This window comes from Scomber japonicus, chromosome 6, assembly GCF_027409825.1.
Source record: "Scomber japonicus isolate fScoJap1 chromosome 6, fScoJap1.pri, whole genome shotgun sequence".
Lineage (NCBI taxonomy): Eukaryota > Metazoa > Chordata > Actinopteri > Scombriformes > Scombridae > Scomber > Scomber japonicus.
Genome location: NC_070583.1, coordinates 5804643 through 5827063, shown reverse-complemented (window position 1 = coordinate 5827063; position 22421 = coordinate 5804643). Strand labels below are relative to the sequence as shown.

The 22421-nt window shown below is 40.2% G+C and overlaps 2 protein-coding genes across 3 annotated transcripts in view; one reads left to right on the top strand and one right to left on the bottom strand.

Moving 5' to 3' along the window:
- Positions 1–10086, top strand: part of sgsm2 (small G protein signaling modulator 2) — an 88459-nt gene extending 78373 nt beyond the window's left edge. The window contains 10 exon segments of the mRNA XM_053321317.1: positions 3007–3135; positions 3278–3460; positions 4461–4709; positions 4711–4848; positions 5052–5176; positions 5564–5646; positions 5971–6080; positions 6168–6264; positions 7776–7943; positions 9413–10086. Coding sequence (XP_053177292.1) covers positions 3007–3135; positions 3278–3460; positions 4461–4709; positions 4711–4848; positions 5052–5176; positions 5564–5646; positions 5971–6080; positions 6168–6264; positions 7776–7943; positions 9413–9501 — 1371 coding nt within the window. The 3' untranslated portion in view covers positions 9502–10086.
- A 5224-nt stretch (positions 10087–15310) lies between these two features.
- The window catches only part of tpst1 (tyrosylprotein sulfotransferase 1), a 44288-nt gene continuing 37177 nt past the window's right edge, over positions 15311–22421 (bottom strand). Inside the window, exons 4-6 of one of the 2 annotated variants that reach the window (XM_053321320.1) lie at positions 17266–17316; positions 16642–16710; positions 15311–15815 (exon numbers count right to left, since the gene is read on the bottom strand). In XM_053321320.1, coding sequence (XP_053177295.1) covers positions 16675–16710; positions 17266–17316 — 87 coding nt within the window. In that variant the 3' untranslated portion in view covers positions 15311–15815; positions 16642–16674. The remainder of the gene's footprint in view (positions 15816–16641; positions 16711–17265; positions 17317–22421) is intronic. The other variant, XM_053321322.1, reaches the window with a different exon arrangement.

Here is a 22421-nt window from a genome sequence, read left to right as displayed (position 1 = left end):
CCTCCACCCCTTCACCTGCACGCTACTGAATTTAACAGCCATCAGTCTCAGCAACTTGCCAAGTCATCAGTGAGTCATTGTTATCGACCAACAACCCAATCAACCCCTCAAAAATCAATCAGAGTCATTTTTAACTGCGTGGGGGGGCTGCCAGTCTTGTAATATTTTATAAAGTGAGATAAGCTGATGCAGCAGGTGAGCAAAGATTTGTGCCCCGCTTTAAATCTTTGTGACATAACACCATGTGAATTAATACCGCGGCTCGTATTGAAGTTTTGGTAAACAGATATACGAAGATGAAGCGTCCACTGTGTGAAGAGACACAAGGCTCTCTTAAAGAGGAATTGAAAGGGCTGGAAATCTGATTCCCACTCATGTTGTTCAGCTGTGCAGGTTGAGGCTCTGTGTGCAGACTGACATCAGCCTGCTGTTGATGTAAGCAGCAGTGCATGTGTATATTCAGTTGGTCAATTTGAAATATGGCAACATCAAAAGGAATCAGTGTTTGCAGACCACAGCGCCTCCAGTCCCATAACATGACCTCTTATTTTTTTAACATAATAGAAGCGTACAGAGCAGCTATCAGACTTACTTACTCTGTAAATAGATGCAAGACCTACTAGGACCCAGCTAGACTGAAGGCATCCTCTGCTTTATACAACAAAAGATGAAGCTGCTCTATTTGGTATATTTTAGGGTACACTGTGATCTGTTAGTGACAGATCTTTCTATTGCTTTCTGGGGCAAATAATACTGTTAGGGTTAGGGTTAGGGTTATGTGCAGCTTAGTATTGGCTTTAAATGTCTCTCAGTGAGGACTTCAACAATTAACATGGTTGTTATGTTCAGCCCTTTAAAGGGCAGAAAGATCAGATGTGGGAACTCATGTTGTACTCAGGCTCCCTGTGGATCATTAAAAAGTCTTCAAATGTCTTATATTTAGTTTTTGATATTCACGTTCTAAATATATGTTAAAATGTGTGGAATTGTAGGAGTTAAGGCTTTAAACAATATGTGTCTCAGGTAGTTGGGTTTTTACACAAACAAAATTTGTTCACTGTCCAACGACTCTGGTGTATTTACAGATGAAGCTTGTACTCATCTGAAGGGTTAAATGCCTATGACAGGTCTCAGCAGATATCAGCGATGCACATGCTGGTGATGTTTCAGAAACGTATTGCATGTTTGACACCTTTAAAAATGTGTTGCATATCAAAAGCTGGTGTGTTCCAACAATGCAAGCAATCAATGGTGGATTGTGGATTGTAAGAACTGAAATGATTGCAGGTCTCTTCATCAGGACAACATAGCTTAACTCTCCTCATCAGATGAATTAGTCTTTTATCAGAGGTGAGGAAAGAACAAGACAGACTCACAGGAATGCCGGCAACTCCTGCTCTGATAGCAAACTTAGAAGTTGGTGTACACACCTGTTTATTAGCTTTAATAATAATAACTTTATTTTGTATAGCGCCTTTCATGAACCCCAAGGTCTCTTCACAATAACAAACAGACAAAAACACACATTTAGCCGGCAAAAGCCTGCAGGAACAAGTGCCTTTTCAACAGTGATTTAAAAGAGCCCAGAGTTGGTGCTTTACTGCTGAGATGTTAGCTCCAATATCATCCATAATCCTAACCTCAGCTAGCATCCTCCAAGGGACAAGTAGAAAACCAAATAGTTGCTGCTGCTCTGATTCTGTCTCTCTGTGGCCTCTCTAGGCCTGCGTGTGATTTGTGTCATGAATGATTCTTGTTCTCACATCTCTTCTTGGAAAAGAGATTTTAATGCTTTTAAAATTTTATGTAAAACTTTTATCTAAAACTGATGTTCTGATTGCCTTTCTCTAACACCCACACACCAACCAGACATACAACTTTACTTGTACAGGTTCATCTTTTTTTTTTTTTTACTACAATTTTTCATGTAGTTGCTGCCTAAGAGCATAAATGAAAGTAGGCACAACGAAGCTCACAACTCCACTTAACACTGATTACTGTCAGACTTTCATTAAAAGTTCTCCACTATAACTTTAGTTAAGATTGATGTGTTCTGATTCTACATTTACAATTAGAATTACATTTATATTATGATTTATTTAATTTAATTTAATTTATTTTAGACAACACATCAAGATCACGTTTAGCTCACTTTGTCTCTTTTATTAGCACTTAAATGTTTTTCTTATTCATATATCAAATTCTCACAGCCAAACTGCACCAAATACACACACTTTCTTTTATTATCTCAGCAAGAAAATACAGTTTGCACTTACCATCATGTCTTAGCCTGCCAACAGCGCCACATTTTTTGAGGAGATCTTGAGCTTGCTAATTCAGAAACACCAGGAACTTTGGATGTATTTAAGCAAAAAGATTTATTGACAACTTAATCATTTTAAGAGCTGTGTATTCCTGACACAGTCAACTCTGCTGGATATCTCTCAGCATGCATAGTTAAACTTTCAGATACGAATTTGCTGTTTAAACTTGACATAGCTCTTCATAACTTTATAATCGAGCTTCAGTTACCTCATCGTTGAATGTGTTTCTATTATTCCGTCCACCCATCATATATATAGCACTTTATATCCTCCATTGACGTAGAACTGTATTAATTGTAAATCAGTGATCATGTATTGCTCCTCCAGTCTCCACCCGTCTCCACTCTCTCCTTCACTCTAATGAAAATTTAATGAGTTTCAGTGAAATGAAGTCTCATTACAGGGTGCAGTATGATACCATCGTAGCTATTAAAGCAGCCACTGTAATCACTCATCAGCTCCAACAAAGTAATCATTACTCATTTACACTCTATTCATATCTGTGTCCTTTATCTTCTGCACTCATCTGTGTCTTCCTCTGTATGGATCACAATCACTCTTTCTCTCCTTCCATTATTGATGCACTTCTTCTTACTGTCTTACTTCTTCTCCTGCTGGTTTATGTTCATATTGTGTGTGTGTGTGTGTGTGTGTGTGTGTGTGTGTGTGTGTGTGTGTGTAGAACTATAAGGAGCTGGAGCTGCTGAGGCTGGTTTATTATGGCGGGGTGCAGCACGACATCAGGAAGGAGGTCTGGCCCTTCCTGCTGGGACACTACAAGTTTGGCATGGGCAAAAAGGATATGAGCCAGGTACCACGCGCACACACACACACACACACACACACACACACACACACACACACACACACACACACACACACACACACACACAGACACACTCTTGACTTGACTCAAAACCACTGTATATTATCTTTTTGTTCTTCCTGTGTAGATCGATGCAAAGATCAGTGAGCGCTACCAGCAGGTGATGCGGGAGTGGAAGGCCTGCGAGGTGATCGTCAAGCAGAGGGAGAAGGAGATGCAGTCGGCCATCTTTGCCAAGCTCTCATCTGGCAGCAGCATCGACAGTCACGTCCTGCGACTTGTCCACAGAGACTCCACACTCAGCAACGAGGTGAAGAAGCACAGCACGATTTGACATCCGTCCAACATCCATCTGATAAAGAATATTTGTCATACTGATTTTGACTCAAAATTTAAAAAATCAGCATTTAGATAGATGCTAATTGTATGATGTTTCCTTTTTATGAACATTTGCACATTTCATTGTTCCAAAACCTGTTTCTTTGCTTAATGTCTTTCCTAAGTCCACACTGTGCTTTATAATTCTACATGCTTTCAGCAATGGGAACACAGCCAATAAGCAGCATTACATCAGTACAACTTCACTATCTTGTACATCAAAGCCACTTTACTCACCATGGGGAGAACTACTCACCTTTTAAAACTGTTGTAAAATGTCTTGTGTGGCTCTGGAGCTTTGTCAGGTCTGAGAAAATAAAATAACCCTGTCATAGTGATGTCACTAAGGTTATCTTAGATTTAAATTACCACAAAGCCTTAGGGGTGAAGTTTGAACTACGTGGACAGTTTCTGGCACAGAGGGTGTAATGAAAAGATGCTATTAGCATTGTCAACGTTTACACAACTTACTAAAAGTAACTAATTACATTATAGCATTACCTTCTGAGAAAAGTAACTGGTTAGAGAACTTTAGTGTTACTGTGTGATTGCTTATCACACAGTCAAGTCTGGCCCATCATCTGTAAATCTTTACACTAATAGCAGGAATGACAGACACAATGTCCCATTTACAGTTCTGTATTGTTCAGTTTACATAAAAAAACTGTTAAAGTGGCTAAGCTTCTCAAACATATGCCCACATACCAATCAAACAATCAATCTGTTTTTATATATAACACCAAATCACAACAAAAGTCTTCTCAAGGCCCTTTATGCATAGAGCAGGTCTAAACTGTACTCATACAAGTTATAAGGGGAATTTATGATATTGAGATATACAAATAGAATGACTTGACCGTGATGAAATAATAAGCTGTATGATTTATGATCCCACACCTTCATCACTGCCGTCACTGTCCATCGTTTTTCAGGTGTTCATGTCAGTGGATGAGCCGGACGGTGGGAGCCAAGAGACCCCCAGCGGAGAGGACAGCACTCCCACCATGAACACCCTGGTCCCCCCTGCAGCCCTCCCCGCAGAGGAGCGCCCCCTGGTGGAGTTTGACTCTCCCGACTCGGGCCTGCCCTCCTCCAGAAACTACTCGGTAACCTCCGCTCATTCCCAGATCCTGTCCAGCATAGACGACGGTCAGAGCACAGAGGAGGAGGGGGGGGGTCGGGGAGGAGGGCAGAACTCCGGGTGTGCTGGGGGGGCGTCAGGACTCCCTGACTGAGGACAGACTGTGCAGTCAGCTGGACAAACTGGTGACCAATGGAGCAGCTGCTGAGGGGGTTTCACCTTCACTCTCCTCATATACGGTACATATGTGCATCAGTCATAAGAGGGGCAAAGATGAACTGAGGCGCCACATTATGAAAGCATCCGACATGCTAATGATATTACACTGTGGCTTCAGTTATAAAGTTTGTGGTGGCAGAGGAGAAAAGATAAAGGGGCCATTAGGGCCATCTAGAGAAAGAAAGACCTCACTGCTGTTAAAACTGATGTTTTGTCTGTGCAGATCGAGCTGCTGGACACAGTCGCCCTCAACCTCCACAGGATAGACAAAGACGTGCAGCGCTGCGACCGCAACTATAACTACTTCACCACAGCCAACCTGGAGAAGCTGCGCAACATCATGTGCAGGTAGACGAGAGCTGAGATGGTTTACTTGCTGAAATCGATGCATTAATGTACATTTAGCATTTTACTTCTGTAGCTGATCAAGATGGAGCTACCTTTAGCTTCTGTACTTATTAGATAGTAGTTTAATGTCAACTGATGTAGCATATTTTAATAGTTCACCATGTTTTATGTGTAAAATATTAATCTGCATAATAGTGTGAAAAAAACAGAAACTCTCAGGTAAAAGTCAAATATCTTAAAAATGTGGAAAAAATTTGTACATTACTTGAATAAATATATTTTACATTCCAGAGTGCAACATTTACATCACATCTGTTTAGTTTGGTGTTGCTTGTTTGCTGTCTGGTGACTCTGGTTTGTCTCTGTGTGTCTTCCTCTGGCCTGCAGCTATGTGTGGGAGCATTTAGAAATGGGCTACGTTCAGGGCATGTGTGACCTGCTCGCTCCCCTCATGGTCATCCTGGATGATGGTGAGAATGAAAAATGATCACATGCTGTATTTCTATGTGATTGTCCTTATTAATATTAGAGAAGAGGTGAAGTTAAAAATAAAATCTGACAATGACATGACTGGAACTGGGCAGAGTTGAAGTTTTACTTTGTTCGAGGTGACAGAGACAAGCAGCAGCTTTACTTTGTTCACAACACTATCCTGGCTTCATGATCCTACATTCTCCCTTTGTGTGTGTGTGTGTGTGTGTGTGTGTGTATGTGTATGTGTATGTGTGTGTGTGTGTGTGTGTGTGTGTGTGTGTGTGTGTGTGTGTGTGTGTGTGTGTGTGTGTATGACTCAGAGTGCCTGGCGTACAGCTGTTTCACTCAGCTAATGAAGAGGATGAGTCAGAACTTCCCTAATGGTGGAGCCATGGACACACACTTTGCCAACATGAGGTCACTGATTCAGGTGAGGGATAAGTCTGATTGTGTGTGCGTGTGTGTATGTGTCAGCTGTTCTGAAAGCACTAACTCTGTCTGTCACTCTTGATTTCAGATCCTGGACTCTGAGCTGTTTGAACTGATGCAGCAAAACGGAGATTACACTCACTTCTACTTCTGTTACCGCTGGTTCCTTCTGGACTTCAAGAGAGGTGAAAAACACATCCTTTACTCTCTCTCTGACTTTCTCTCTCATTGGCTGCTCTGCTTTAAAGCTGCATTAAAAATAAAGTTGACAGCAGGCTGAAAAGCAGAATCTCACTGCCCTCTATAAAAGTTTCACCTCTGACCACAGCCAGCATCACTGGTGCTGTCAGAAGTATCTTGACGTATCTATGTCTTGTTAGACCTGTAACCAATCCCACAGTGATGTCATGGTCACAGTGTCCTGGGGTACCACTGTATGTCACTGCAGCAAAATGAGGAGTTAAACCACTGGAGGTCAGCAAAAAGTAGATCTTCACAGCAACCAACTGAGTTTTAAAAATCACTTCAACAAAGCTTTAAATCACCAAAGATGTGCGTATGGGATTAAAGTTCCTGTCCACTACAGCAGATACACTTCATGGTAACTAACTAACAAAATAAACAGTGTTTATGCATTTTAAATGAAGATAAAAATGAGCAGGATATGACCCCTGTATTCTCAGTCAACATAATGTAAGGTGTACCATTCCATAGTCTTGAGTCAGAAGAGGTGAATCATAGTATTATGATGTCCTGATGCCTTTAAAGAACAGTACAGTACATGCTGTACCAAATACACATAATGTTCCACACCTGCCTTCTTTGAGAACTTTGACACACTGTCTCTCTGATGTAGCTCATGTTCCTCTCAGCTGCATCCTGTCTGAAATCTCTAAAGCTGCTTTCACACATGCAGTCTATCCCTGAAATATATGTGTGCAGGCATCAATATGAAGGGAAATGTGTACCGCCAGTGTTCCACCTCAGTATTTAGTAACATCTCAGGCAAAATGCTGGTACAGCTGTGTTGTGAATGAAAGCAGTAACATTGCAGGGACAAGCATGTCACAGTGAACCAATCACAAGACTCCGCTAATGACATATTTGAATCTGTGACTTGTTTACAACGACTTTTGCGGGTAATTTGTCTCGCAAAATTATTGAATATTAAATACATCACAAGAACATTGACACTGGACTGAAACAGCTCCTCATCCACCATGTTCCTGAGAATAATTAGAGACATCTTCAGCTGTGTACAGGCAGCCTCACCACAGCTTCTTCTGTTTAGTTTTATAACAGTTAATATCCATAAGTGTTGGATGAACGCCATCTGCTGGACTGACCCTAGACACATCTACTCTGGCATTGTCATAGCATGTGTGAAAAGGCGCAAAATGGAAATGTTCCTGAATGTAGGAACTGAAAATCACTAACAGTGCCTGAAAGGTTATCCCAGTAATTTAATGGAAGCTATTTATGAAACTTTGTACTTGTTACATTCCTGCTTTACTTTAGCCTCTGAGGTCAGGCCTATACTGTCCATTTACATAAAACAGTCATTATACAGAAGACAGGGTTTCTAAAAAAATTGCTGTGTGTGTGTGTGTGTGTGTGTGTGTGTGTGTGTGCGTGTGTGTGTGTGTGTGTGCGTGCGTGCGTGCGTGCGTGCGTGCATGCGTGCGTGCGTGTGCAGAGCTCCTGTACGAGGATGTGTTTGCTGTGTGGGAGGTGATCTGGGTGGCTCCCAGGATTTCCTCGCAGCATTTTGTCCTTTTCCTGGCCTTGGCCCTGGTCACCGTTTACCGTGAGATCATCATGGACAACAACATGGACTTCACTGACATCATCAAGTTCTTTAATGGTGAAACACACACACACACACACACACACACACACACAATCCATGTTCCTGAGTTTCTTTGTATTTCTCACTATACTGTCCTGACTGCTATCACTAATCAATGCTTTGTTGTGATCAGTGATGTAGTGTGTGTGATGATGTAATAACACTTGTGTGACAAAAATCTACTAAACTGTTTTCTAGAAAGGAGCAGAGGGACATTTGGGTAAAGTCTTCTATCAAATCACAACTCTGAAAAAGACAATACTTACACCACTCACCCTAGTATGATCTAAGACAATATCTAGTCTCATATCACGATATCGATATAATATCAATATAATCCATATATTGTAATGTGTATGGGTATTCTTGTCTAATCCAGTGGATTCAAAGTCTGATAATCAAGACACTCGTCTCATTGATACAAAAATCCAGTTTTTAACCTGCTTGTGTTTATGCCCACGTTTTAGTTTATACTTTTAAACGACCATTTTGCTGATTATCTGCAGTTTTTGCACATCATCAGCACATCATACTATAGCACTGACAAGTACTGAAAGCTGTAATATATCTTATATTGTCCCTGCTTGTTTTCCATCATACTGTAATACTCCTGTCAGTAATGATTGTAAAATCAGTCTTTTAATGTGGTAATAAAAAGGTCTTTAAAAGTCTGAAATTCAACTTGGTGAATCCTGCAGAAAACTCTGTTTGGATTTATGTTAAATGAGAAGGAGACAAATGGATCTTGTTATAACAGCAATAAATGAACAGATTGCACTGTGTAATGAATTGAAAGATGTTGATCCACCAACATTTATTATACCAAAAATAAATTTTACCAATTACTGGAAGCACCAATTTATTGGAAGCATGCATCATTACCATTATACATCTCACAGTAGCAGCCTCTCACTCTCCAGTATACAGATCTCTGTAGTCTGAAGCTACTATATATCATCATATGGATAACATCATTATATGGATAATACTGTATATCATCAAGTAGATTGTACTGTATATCATCATATGGATAATACAATATATCATTGAAGATACTGTATATCATTATATGGATGATACTGTATATCATCATATAGATGGTACTGTAGATCATCATATGGATAATACTGTATATCATATGGATGGTACTGTATATCATTATATGGATAGTACTGTATATATACTGTATACTGTACAGGAATACATAATCTACTTAAGTCAGCAAAGAAATGCATGATTGTATGATAAGAATCATTTAATAATGGTCTGATTTTATTTATAATGGTCTTTTTTGAGGCACACTGACACCTTTGTGCTTCTGCTGTTTTCAGGTTGTTCTACTTGATTTCTGCTCCTTGTTTGATTGTATTTATCTGTGTGTACCTGTTCACCTATTGATGCAGTTATGTGTAAGCTGTAGTGTTCAAGTTTATCTGTCGCTGTGAGGAACCTGCTGCCTCTCTAACACTGTGTCTGATCCACAGAGATGGCCGAGCGTCACGATGTCCAGCACATCCTGAAGATAGCACGAGAGCTGGTGCACAAAGTTCAGTCTCTGATGGACAACAAGTGACCACAGAAGAAGAAGAAGAGGAGGAGGAGGAATGGGAGGATGAAGAGGGCGAGAGTGTCCCACCCTACGGGACACTCAGCTCCTCCTCTCAACCCTCACAAAGTGTTTCTCAGCCTCCATCTAACCAGAGCAGGTCCAGGGGGCCCAGGTCTCCTCCCTGCCCAGACAAGGACTGTGGGAGCAGGGCAGGAGCGCTGCAGGGGCGGCCTGGCTCTGGAGCTCAGCCTCCATCTGTTTACATTTCCCGTCACATGGAATGCTGGTGTCCGTTCAAACATGTGGATTTGTCTGCATGCTTGTCAGTTTGATCACACTGTGAACGCATTCGTGAGTCTCCCCAGTCCTCCAGAGCTTGTGTGCGCGCATGAAAACACACACACACACACACACACACACACACACACACACACACACACACAGAACACAACATTGGCTCTATCAATACTCAAGTTTTCTAGAGTCTCACCCCCTTTCCTCTACTCTCAAAGTGAACATGATGCCTGGAGGAGTATTACAGGAAGGCTGAAGTGTTCCAGTGGAGGCCACTAGAGTGCAGGATTTACACACTGCATAGTAAGAGGAGCAGAAGACTTAGCCACGAAGAAGTTTTCATTAGTGACCAAATGGACTGTGCCAACTACCTTTTCATGAGTGTTTTCTACAACAAGCATGTCTGTTTTTAGCCCTCAGCCCACGTTCTTTTCTTTTTGTCCAAGAGTTCATTATCACACAAAGGTTGCCTTTATCAATAACAGCCCAAGGTACTTTGTTGCACTTTTTGAGAGGGTCTCCTTCACGGTGCCTGTGAACGCCCACAGCTGTGTGTGTGTGTGTGGGTGGGGGGCCGGAGGCGCCGCAGGAGGCCAAACTGTTGAGAAAGTCTGGATGAATTGCAGCCAACTTTTCTGTGCATGTTAGTCAGCGGTTGGACATGTTTAATCCTCATTCAGAGACAGCAGGAGTAAAACAGCAGCAGAGCACAACACTAGAGACAAAAGCACACACACTAAACACAAAACCACCACTGAGGACACGTCTGCTGTTTTATTTCACTTAAATAACCTGATTACACACATATTAAACATGTTAGCTTTTTAAATATTTTAACTGTTACTTATTCTGGTATTTTCACAATGAATATATTAAAACTGGATTATTCTTAGTCAAAAATAATAAGTCAGTTGATTTAGTGTGTGGTAATGTGAACACAGCTTTAAAAAAAAAAGTTTAAATCCTATATTTTCAGTTGTTTTTGTGGCTAGTTAATTCCACTGGGGTGTAATTTAAACTAAAGTCAGTATTTTTTTAAATTCTGGCTGTGGCCTTGATCCACTTATCTCCTATTTTAGAGGACATGTAGCTAATGAAGTATTATAGACCTTAAGGCTGGTTAGAAGAACGGATTGAGGAAATGGGTGTTAGAAAATAAATAACTTCTAGAATGGAAAGAAAGTAACAGATTGATGATATTTACTTGTGTCTGAAGGTGGGATTTTCCTTTAAGTAAAAGGCTGGTGTTATTATATAGTTTTCTTATTATCGACAAATTCCACGAAAATACCAAAAGCAACAATATTGAAGTCCATCTGTTAATACTTCCTGACTGGTTCCTGCAGAAGGTGTAAATCTTTAAAGCTGCACTAATCAGTCTATTTTTATATAATGAATGAATTAACAGTGTGTAATGTGAGAGGAGCTGCTTGGACACATTACATCTGGCCCACAACGTCAGTCTCACACTTCTCATCAGTGTCTTTCTACCAGTAGTTTTTAACAAATGTTAAATAGGAGGAAACAGTGCATTTGTTGGACTATTTTCTGCATGTGATGAATCCACATTTGGTGCTTTAGTGAGTTATTTCTGGCAGCAGGATGGTGTGTGTGTGTGTGTGTGTGTGTGGTTCACTGATGTGTTTTAATAGTTTTTGGCACAGAGGAAGAACACATTCACAGATGATAATTGTCAGCAGGATGAATTCATGTTGTTTGTAGTCTTTTGATGGGCGGATTTGTTGGCAGTTAGAAAAATGTACTATATCACCTGCTCTATGCTTTAAATGAATCCCTGTTTTCACTTTGGAATAGGAGTTAAACATGCGCACTGATGTGAAGACTCATTCAAGACTATTAAACAGGAAAAGTGGCTGCAATTGTCCATGTAGAATCTGATTCTCCTCCCGCCTGAAGTCCAGCCTCTGAAAATGAATCATGTGGACCGGGGTGGATGAAATAGCAGATTGAGATAAAGCTGCGTTTAATGCCAAACTAAAGCCAGTGTTCAGTGAATCAGTATTAGGTTTCCTTTCTGCTCCACAGTAACAGCACAGAGTATATTCATGTTTGTATCTGAGGGGAATGGGGGGAAAATTTTGATACTGTTTCCAATACCCCTTTTCAGTGTGACCCTTTATCTCCACCCTCCACGTCTCCCAAAAAAATGTCCAATACGGCTGCATATGATTGGTCATCCAGCACGGACCTGCACCTGTGATTCAAGTGCCAAGAGTCTTCCCCAATCCTGAAGTGTACTGTAGTCATCGGGCTCTCTGATTCGCTAGTTCGACCCCAGGAATGGGTGGTGGTGTGGATGTACGTGGACCCTCACTACAGCCTCTCCCCCCTCCCACCCTCCTGCCACGGTGACTGAGGCGGGTCGGCGGGGACACCAGGGCCTGTAGCAGAGCTTTTTCTTCCAATCAGGACATTGTGTACCAAAGCCTTGAAACAGCCCCCTCTGTGGCATGACGACAATGTGCAATTTCATACTGCATCTTGAAGACTGACTGTTTACTATGTGTGTAAAATATTTTTGAAAATCGTGATCTTGGATTCTTTAACTACTGTGCAATTTCTGTCGTTTGAGAAACCCAACAAAGTCTATATTGCTGTAAATATGAACCGAAAGCCCAATATTTCTATGAAGACAGTCAGAACATGTATATATATATATATATATATATATGTATATATATATATATATATATACACATATATATATAACTTATTTTGAGATCTATTTTTTATGTTGGTTTTAGCAGCACTAGTTGGAGGTGTGTACTGTGCAGAAATGCAGAATGTGTGCAGCAGACTATGTTACACGTTGACTGTTAAGTGTTCTTTCTCAATGTTGTGCACTGACTTTAAGATTTCTATTTATTTAGAGAGCCAATGATTGCATTGCTGAACATGTATTGGTAAGGATGTATCATTTGCCTTGAATGTAATGTATTATTAAACAAGAGGTTGTTCATTAGCGTGCTGCTCTTGTTGCTTTCAGACTTTCGATATGACAGAGAGGAAGATGTTCCACAGCTTTCACTTCATCATATGATTGAAACTAAGGAGTCCCTCAATGTTTAGGAGAGCTTTTCTATTTGGTTTCTCAACTCAACCCCAGACCTAAACTTAGTTTTTAATCATTTGAAAGTCTTGTTCTCAGCCTTTCTCATCCAACCTGGAGTTTTTATCAAATTTAGTCCTTAGTAGCCTACTGATAAATTAATTATAGTAGGTGACTTTAATATTCATGTAGACAATTTAACAATGAATTTGTAGGGGATTTTAAATAAAGGTTGTGCCATTTGTATGTAAGTAAAGGAAACCCCAAAAAGTGTTACATACATTAATATAAAATTATGTTTTTCAAAGAGTAACTACACTTCTGCTAGCTCCTTCCATCGCAGCATCCAAACACACAACTGGACCGTAAGTGACGATAAGTGGCGTGACTACATAGTAGCACTTTACACATTGATCTCATCAAGGCTATAGCCTTACTTAGATGTAGGAGCTGTAGTAAGGCTGTAGCCTTACTTACATGTAGACTAATCACTTGTTGTGATTTTATGAGTCATTCACACATTGATCTCCTCAAGGAAAGGCTATAGCCTTACTTAGATGTAGGGGCTGTAGTAAGGCTGTAGCCTCACTTAGATGTAGACTAATCAGTTGTTGTGATTTTGAGTCATCCACACATTGATCTCATCAAAGTAAGGCTATAGCCTTACTTAAATGTAGTAAGGTGGTACCAGTGTCAAAGAAAGTCCTATGTAGCCACGCCCCATATCGTCACTTCCGGTCCAGTGTGCTTGTCTATAGCTGTTTCCCAATTCAGGGGCTGCATCCTTCGAAGAATGCTTTTGGAGGCCGCTCTCTCTTTTTTTTTGGTACCACCGCTCATTGTAGGATGAATTGTCTGACACTGACGTCACAGTGACGTTTGAGCTGCTGTGCTTCTTGTTCACAGCTGACCAGCAGTGTTTTCTCCACACAGCCTCTCTGTGCTCTGATGTTGAGACAGCGCTCAATATTTTATGAATCATTTCAATAAATCACGTCACCAGTTTGTCCTGTGTCCACAAGTTCCTAACGCATGCGTCAGAGTTTACGTACAGTGTGCATATTCTCCTGTCAAGTTTGATTTTATGAAGTCTAACTCCAACCGGAAGTGACGTGGTATTTTTAGCCCGTCAGGTATCTGGGCGCAGTTCCCGCTCTGCCCATGACTTTTCAATATGGTGACGTCACCGACTTTAAATCTGTTTTTTCGGCTCGAGGAAGAGTTAACAAATATAAAAACCTCATAAATCAAAAGTTCATAATAGAAAGAATCATAATTGACCTTGTCTGCTGTTGAAGGTGTTCTCTCTTCAGTTTTACAGACCTCTCCTTTACAATGGTGCTCTATGGGAAAACGCTGTTATTGCCACAGGGGGATTATTCTCTGCAATAGCGCGAGTAACCACTGGGTGGCACTATATCCAGCTGTTATACAAAGATATATTACACTATATGCGGCTCATCTCTTACACATTATACGCTTATGATTTTTGGGGCATACGCAATGTTATATAAATGAGGCAGTTGTGCAATAGATATTCAGCCGGACAAAGCAACAGCCACCTTAGTATAGTTACTTTATGAGGTAGAGGGAAAAAAATCCCTCTCAAAGTCATAATCATACATCTATGATCATTACTAAATTTAATCTGAACAGACACCAACTGATATCAGTGTAGTGGACATCAGTGTTTTTGATGTCCAATAGCAACCACCATAGATCTGGTTAGAGATTATGAAAAAGAAGTTTCAGAACTTGCCTGAGAATCAGTTTTCTTCAGTATCACAGTCTGTGTATAGTTTACATGGCTAAACTGTAAACTGGAGCTGCTACAGTTAACTTAACAGACTTGTAATGGCATCAACTTCCCAAAATGAAGAAATATCAGCTAAACACCAAACTCACAACACAATAGCACCTACCTGCTGATGAGCTTTCATGGGCTCTTGCTTTCCTGGTGCCCAAATAGTGCAGTACAGTATGATGGCATTAGTGTGTTTCCATCTGTGTTAAAGGCCAGATGGGGTTGTTTCAGTTAGCCATCATAATGGCTGATTTACTAATAAACCAATCTCACTAAAAGCAGGCAAACACAAAACTGCTCATGTATATGACCACATACATTTTAGGGGCCCCTCCTGTCCTCAGTGCATTGTATGGACCCCCCTCACTCCTGCTTCCTATGAAGTACAGTGATGCACACAGCACCATGCACAATGTACACATGGTTAGTTCTTCCTCAGACACCCAGTGCTGCATACATGTAACATACTGATGCACAGTGAAACTTTACAGGGTTGATAATAATCCAACCTTCTCTTCTCATTACTTAACAAGGTCCAAGTTTACATACCACAATTTAAATTTCATATTATTTTCCCTTCACTGTTGATCCTTGCTTAGATTTTAATGACTGGTGACATTTGATCCTTTAAAAAAAGACTACAATTAACACACTTTGCAACAGGGTTTTAAAAAAAGCATTGTTTATCACGGTTGATACTTAAAACTGATCAGTACCCATGACATAGCACAATACAAAGTCATGAAAAAAATTAAACATTAAAATAGGTATTGCATCTTCCAAAAGCTAATTTTCCATTCATAAATACTTGCTGCGATTTCAGTTCACTGCAGTTTCTTACAACAGAATCACAGAGGGGTTTTTTTTCTCCTAAATAGCCAGAAATCATTTCTAAAAATCGATGAGCATGATGTGACACGAAAAATAACAATCAGCAGACATTCTGTGGTTGTGAGAACCATTATTTTTTTTAGTACAGTACAACATCAAAGGCCAAGAGTTCCGTTGATGAGGAGTGGTGGCAGCACGTAGGGAGAAGCGCTGAACACTGGTCAGGTCACTGTCCAACTGCAGTCATGTGACCTTTGAAATGTGTCGAGGCCTAACACAGACGGTGAAATGGGTGAGATGATGTCCATTATTTTCTGTTCCACTGCACCGAGTCCTGCGCTGAAATAAGAGAAGATAACATCACAACATCATGTGTTGGATTGATTGTTCATTTTACATCTGGCTTCCACTATCAAGTTCAATTCCATTTTTATACATCACCAAATCCCAGCCAAAGTTATCTCAAACCACTTATCACTTTTAGACCGTATTCTTTAATTAAGTTTGAACATTCAGCCAGAATCACCATCACACGGTTTGTCCACCAATAAGAAATGTCCCATCAGCACATAACTCACAATTCTGTATTTAACTCATTTTAGGGATCCTCCCCAAAAAAGTTTCTAATATGTTCATATTAAAAATGAATATCAGTTAATAAATAATACAATATTTTATGAACAATCATTTGCATCATCTTCAAAATGCAGCATGTGTTTGTCTCTAAATCTTGTGGTTTTTGAGGGTAACAGTATATGAACTCATTTAGAGCTGAACTAATAACTGGCTGCAGTATTGTTATAGATGCTGCTGAACAGAATGATGACATCAGAGATAATACATGTACTGGTCATTAACATGAAATTGGACAGAACGTGCGATTCAAAACTCAGGACTGTACTTTAAAACTTTATTATATTTGACTGAGACTGTGTCTTATTTTGTGTTTCGTTTCATTGTTATCGCTCATAAATGACAGAAACAGAACACTTCTCTCTGATCTGTACAGAGAGGATTGTTGAGGCAGTTTTTGCATGATGGTGACGTCATTTATAGAAATGCTGCTCCAACTGTTCTTAAACCTCTCGACTCTGTCTACCATTCTGCTGTTGGCTGCAGTTACAGTATTATGTTCCCTGCATGTTGTTCATCTGTGAGTTTGTACCTGTGTGTGGTAGTGATGTCTCTCCTGCTCCTCCTAACTGGGGTGGGGTCTCTCTGCAGACTTCTGGATCTGTGTAGAGAGCAAAGGTTACAGCATCTGTGCTGAAGACGACAGGGCAGAAAATAGCACCACATAACTTTGACCAGCAAGTCAGCTGACTCACTGACATCCCACCTTTCAATGAACAGAGAAGCTGACTGTGCTGAGAGAAAGGGGGAAAAAAGCAGACACTACTAAAGCTCATGATAATGAAGTGTGTTTCTACAAAGAATGCGGTGAGTGCAGTTTTATGGAAGTACCAGCAGAGGGCAGAAGTGCTATGTAGCCAACATCAGGCTCTTTAAACCAAGAGACAAACAAGACAAAACCATGAGACTAAACAAAATAACCACTAAAGACCAAAAAATAAGAACTAAGACCAGAAAAAACAACAACGACAACAACAACAAGCTGCGTTAGATGGCGAGAAAAATCAAGAGATGAGTAACTGTGAAGAGATGAGATCTTCCACTGAGCTGCACATGGTTGAACTCAAATCAGACACTAGAATATAAAAAAAAAAAAAAGCTGAATTTGGAGAAAAAGAAAAAAAAAGCTCAACGACAGGCAGAAATGTTACTGTACCTGTGATTGTTCTTTTAGGAAATCTGGTAGCTGAAATTCACCTTTAAAGACCTGGAGAAACAAAGGACCAGGTTTAGGTTTGAATGAGATTAAAGCAGCATTTTACACCCAGATATTAAATTAGAATGAATCCAGGCTGAGCTGACACATGAAATCCACCTGAGTGTGCCGCCACGTCACACGAGGTGAACGCAGAGAGGAATTTCACACTCAGGCTCCTGGTGTCACACAGTTTCCCTGAAGGGTGGGGCAGTGAACAGAGACGCGGGGAGTGAAAGGAGGGGGTGACTGCCAGCAGGAGGCTGACTCAGAGGGAAAAACCTCCCATCAAAGAGTAGTGTAAGGGAGTGGAGGGGAGGGGGGGGGCCGGGGGGGACGGGGCAAGGGTCAATATCCTATAGGACAAACCCGGGCGCCACTGAGCAGAGAGAAAATGTACTCCTGTTATGTTGGAAGCGTCTTTCCAGGAAAAGAAACTCTCCCTCCCTCACAGGACCTCAGCACAGACCCTTGGATCCCTCTGTGTTATGATTAATAGGATCTTTTTATTTCCACAAAAAGCTTCCATATCTACACAGGAAGTCTAAGTGCTTCATGTTGAAGGACAACAGTTCTGTCAGCACAGAGATAAAGAAGAAGAATATGGAGGAAAGGTTGCGCAGTGAGCTGATGGAGAGAAGTGAAGATGGAGGCAGCAGTGTTGTAGTAAGGGGAGTTGTACATCAGGGGGAAGCAGTGAGTAACTACTCATTTTCCACTGTATATCTCACTCTATCATATATATTCCTTTATTAATGACTTGTCTGCCACACTGTGTTCATCTTTCATTATAATATCATATGTGTGATGCAGTAAAGAAGTATTGAAGAGTGTTACATAATGCTGCCAACTGTATTTATTCTCTTTTTTTTGGTCATTTTCCACAATCTAAAATGAATTCATTATGAAAAATAGAGTATTTGACTACAATCATTAACGTACTTCCTATAATAACCTTTATAGGAATTACTTTCATCAATTTGTTGTTTGGTCTATAAAATGTCAGAAACTGGAGAAAAATATTATCAGTGTTTCCTAAAGTTCAAACAGGTATTTTTTTGTTAAAGGTAAACCAAAAGGATCAATTGATTATCAAAATAGTTGCAGTTGATCGGCTAATTAATAAAGTTTTAGTATACTTTTTATTGACAGCTATAGCAACAGTAACTAAGGAGGTCGGAGGATGTTCTTGCCAATGACGCAAATTTAAATTTGAAATGTGATTCATCCTGGTTTTACAGTAGAGGTATAAAAAAACTTAGTGTATAAACTATGTGATCTAATCTGCAGTGAGTGTAGAGTGATGTAATGGTGGTGATGTTTCTGCAGTTAAACATTCTCAACAAGTTCATAGAAACTTCACTATCTTTATCAGATGTTTATCTTGTAACCATACAATGTAGCTTGAGGTAAAGGAAGCCACTGCAGGCGTTTAGAAAAAACACACACCACCAGCACACATTCAGTATTTTGAATATGCACACATAGAACAGGTTTAGTTCTTCATGCTGTATGTTTAGTTTTACTGGTGACGGGGTCAAAGATCAAATGAACTTATTATCATCTCTAAGTTACATAGTCTGGCTTCTATTTATCTTTTTTTATGTGCTAAAGCTTTTCATAGCAGAGCTAACAGACACAACTTACTGTCAAGAGCTAATCAATGAAAATCTTTCATATGAATGTGTGCTGGACCTCCACAGAGAGGGAGGAGAGGGCCAAAAATCCCCCCTCTTTCTTCCCCCTCCTCCTCCTTCTTCTTCACCCCCTCCTGCGTACCTTCATGCATGCTTGCGTGTTTGCCTGAAGTCATCATAGAGCCAGAAAACTGAACGTAATCTGAACTTATTTCCAACAGCAGAGACAGAGAGGCGAGCGCATGTTTCTGATTTCCTCCTGGGTGCCATTTTGCAGTTTTCCTTGGCGTACGTGGAAGGGGTGGGGTGGGGTGAGAGGGGGGGTCTGGGCAGACTGCTGCGAGCCTGTCCAAACCTTCTGCTCACACTGAAAGAGCAGAGTGCGCACAGAAGAAGAGGAAGAGAAGCACAGGTCACATACAGAGAGGAGGCTCTGCTGCTACTCATTAGTGTGTCCTGAGAAGACACACACAGAGGAAGTGATGGGATCACTGCAGGGACATGAAGACAGACTCTGGCCTCCAGATCTATTACCTCTGATAGATGTGTTGAAATGCTCATGAGAGGTGGAACTTTCATATGAAACAAGATTTACAGCTTCTTCTACTGAAGCAGGACAAACACAGCTCTGCTCTGCCAATCAGCTGACTGACCTCCCTCTCTTTTTCACAACTTTTTTAATGACTGACATGCTGAACTTCAAACTCTCACTCTATACTCTATTTTATATCATGGACTTTTAATGTTCAAAGGAAAAACTTGTCCATGACACATGAACTGAGTTCATTCTTGAACTCTTAGCAGCTCTTTTTCCAGAACGTTCAACCACATCTCACATGAAGGAAAGACTTGCGTTTATTGGGTAACACTTTACTGTAAGTCGCCCATTTAGCATTTATAAGCTGTATATAAACTGTTCAATGGTTAATAAAATACTACAGTGTAGTTATAAGCACATATAAGTGTTAATATATAAAAAATATATCATCATATGAGAAGTTATACTTGATGACAAATACTGTACATGAATAAATACTGCTTTTAAAAAAAAATACTGCTTATAACTATATTATAGTGTGTTAGAGAAATACTACTTATAAATGCTAAATATGGAGTTTTACTATTTCTATCTGTGTTAACCTTAAATGGGAAAACAATTCATCCTGCCTCATGAGAGATTATAAATTCTTGAGGTAGTAAAAGTTATTGTCCACTTTTACACATCTGTTATAGAACATGTGTTTACTTTATCTGTCACAGTTGGTTCAGTTGTCTGACAAATGCAGAAACAAGGACATTTGATAAAATAATCAAGACTTTATCTAAAAATATCAACTATTCCCCCCCACGTCTCGTCAGGTCAGAAGGTTGAGCTTCATCAAAAGGCTGTGATCACAGTTGGCAGCTCCTCTCTATGGAGAAATGCTCTCTGCAGTAACACTGTGTTGGGCTGTTTGACTTCTGTTTGACCATTTTGTGCATTTTAGCTTTCTTTTTGTAATTATTATTTTCCTATTTGATGTTTGAATTGTAAACCTTTTGCAGTTGTATGTTGTTTAATCTTTTATATTTATAGTATTTTGTCTTTGTTCATGTTTTATTTATATGAAAATGTGTTGAATGTTGCTCACCATGACAAGTTCTTAAAACTCATACTGGCCATCAGCTAACTTCTACTAAACATTTACTCTGTAAACTAGTGTGATTCAGTCTAAAGCTTCTTTTTAAAATAGACATTTAATTAGTCTACAAAATGTACAATTGAAAATTGTGTCATTGTTTTAAAAATGCTTATTTGTTGAACAAATATATTTAAGTCACAATGTTAAAAAACAAAAAACAAGATAATCAGCAAATCCATATATTTTCAACTAAATTTCTGTTCATCTACTTTTATTTTCTTAGTGTTAATGTACAAGTCTAATTTTTTGGCATCCATTTAGGACTTTACTTATCCCCCCCCCCCCCCTCCACCCCTTCTGCATTTCTTGTCCCTCATGTCTTTCATTTGACTCCAAACTGCATCACATTTCAGAAAACCTAGAATGAAATCAGGCATTTTGGCTTCAACAACCTCAAAAATATTCCACCTCTAACTCTAACTGTAGTCACTTAAGTGTAAGGATCAAACCTTCACAAGATTCCTGTGTAGGTGAGCAGGGACCCTGGAAACCTGCCACAGCTTGCCTCAGCAGAGCCAGGCAGGGCCCAGCTGGGGGAGGGGGGGGAGGGGGGCAGCACAGACGGGTCAGCCAAGGTGTTTGCTGGTACAAGCAGCAGGTTAGTCCACTGTGCTGCTGCCAAACTACACCTCTGCACTGGTTCAGATCTCCCTGTGCTTGAGCCCTGGTCCCCGGGGGTTTGGGGGGGTGGGGGTTTGGGGTAATTAACAGCCCATTGCTTCTGAAAAGCTGCTGCTGTGGAGCCACAATCAGCAGAGAGTGTTTGAGCTGCACACCTGTCTGCTCCAACATCTCTGAGTGGAAACTCTGCAGGACTGATCTGATCCCTCAAACCAAACACACTCAAACTGTTGAGCAGACTGAGTGTGAGTGTGTATCTGTGACTGCTGTTTGTGTATTTGCATACACCGAGTTTGATGATATAAAGTCATCACATTGTGTTCTGTATATTTTGAGAGAGAAAAAAAACCTAACTGGACAGTGAAATGATTTCCAGCTCCTTGTCTCCTTGTACATTTTTGCCACAGAGCCTAAACACACACACACACACACACACACACACACACACACACACACACACACACACACACACACACCGGACTGACCTTAAATCAGGTCTAGGGTATCAAACTTTAATATTCTTTGGACAGAAATGTGTCTGGAAAGTCAGTATAAAAAGTCTGGTTAGATTCATATTCTTTGATCATTGACTGCAGAAGCTGTTTTAAATTAAAATGTGTGTGTGCTTTTGCTTTTAGACAACAACTAACATTAGTTATTTTGCTGAGTACAGAAGGTTTTGTAGAAAAACATGCTGACAGTATGTAGGAAGGATGAAGTAAGGTAAAAACAGTATCTGTGTAGTAATCCCTGTGTGAAGTGAATGTGATCAATTGTGTTGTTCTGAAAAGTTGATTCCTCCTGGTTTGATGATCTAAAACAAATCCAGAGAACACTTTGGATCCCACTGAAACCTCCTCTGTGTACAGAAGAACTGCTGGCTGTGATAAGTTCAGCAACATTCTACAAAGACAAGAAATCTCTAAGTCTGGAGTAAGATATCTGGAGAATATCCTCCGCTACTGAGCAGATCTGGCAAATAAAGCAGCTGCAGTGTTGATCTGATGTAAAGGAGTAAGACATGTGGATCAATAAACACTCCATGTGAGGTCTTTTTCTTTCCATGCATGTCTAGCCGATGGTTTCATGACTTTCTGTTGAGGTCTAAGAGCCACAGAGCTCTGATGATGGCCCTGGATCAATATGATATGATCAGCCTGCACATCATTAACTGTCC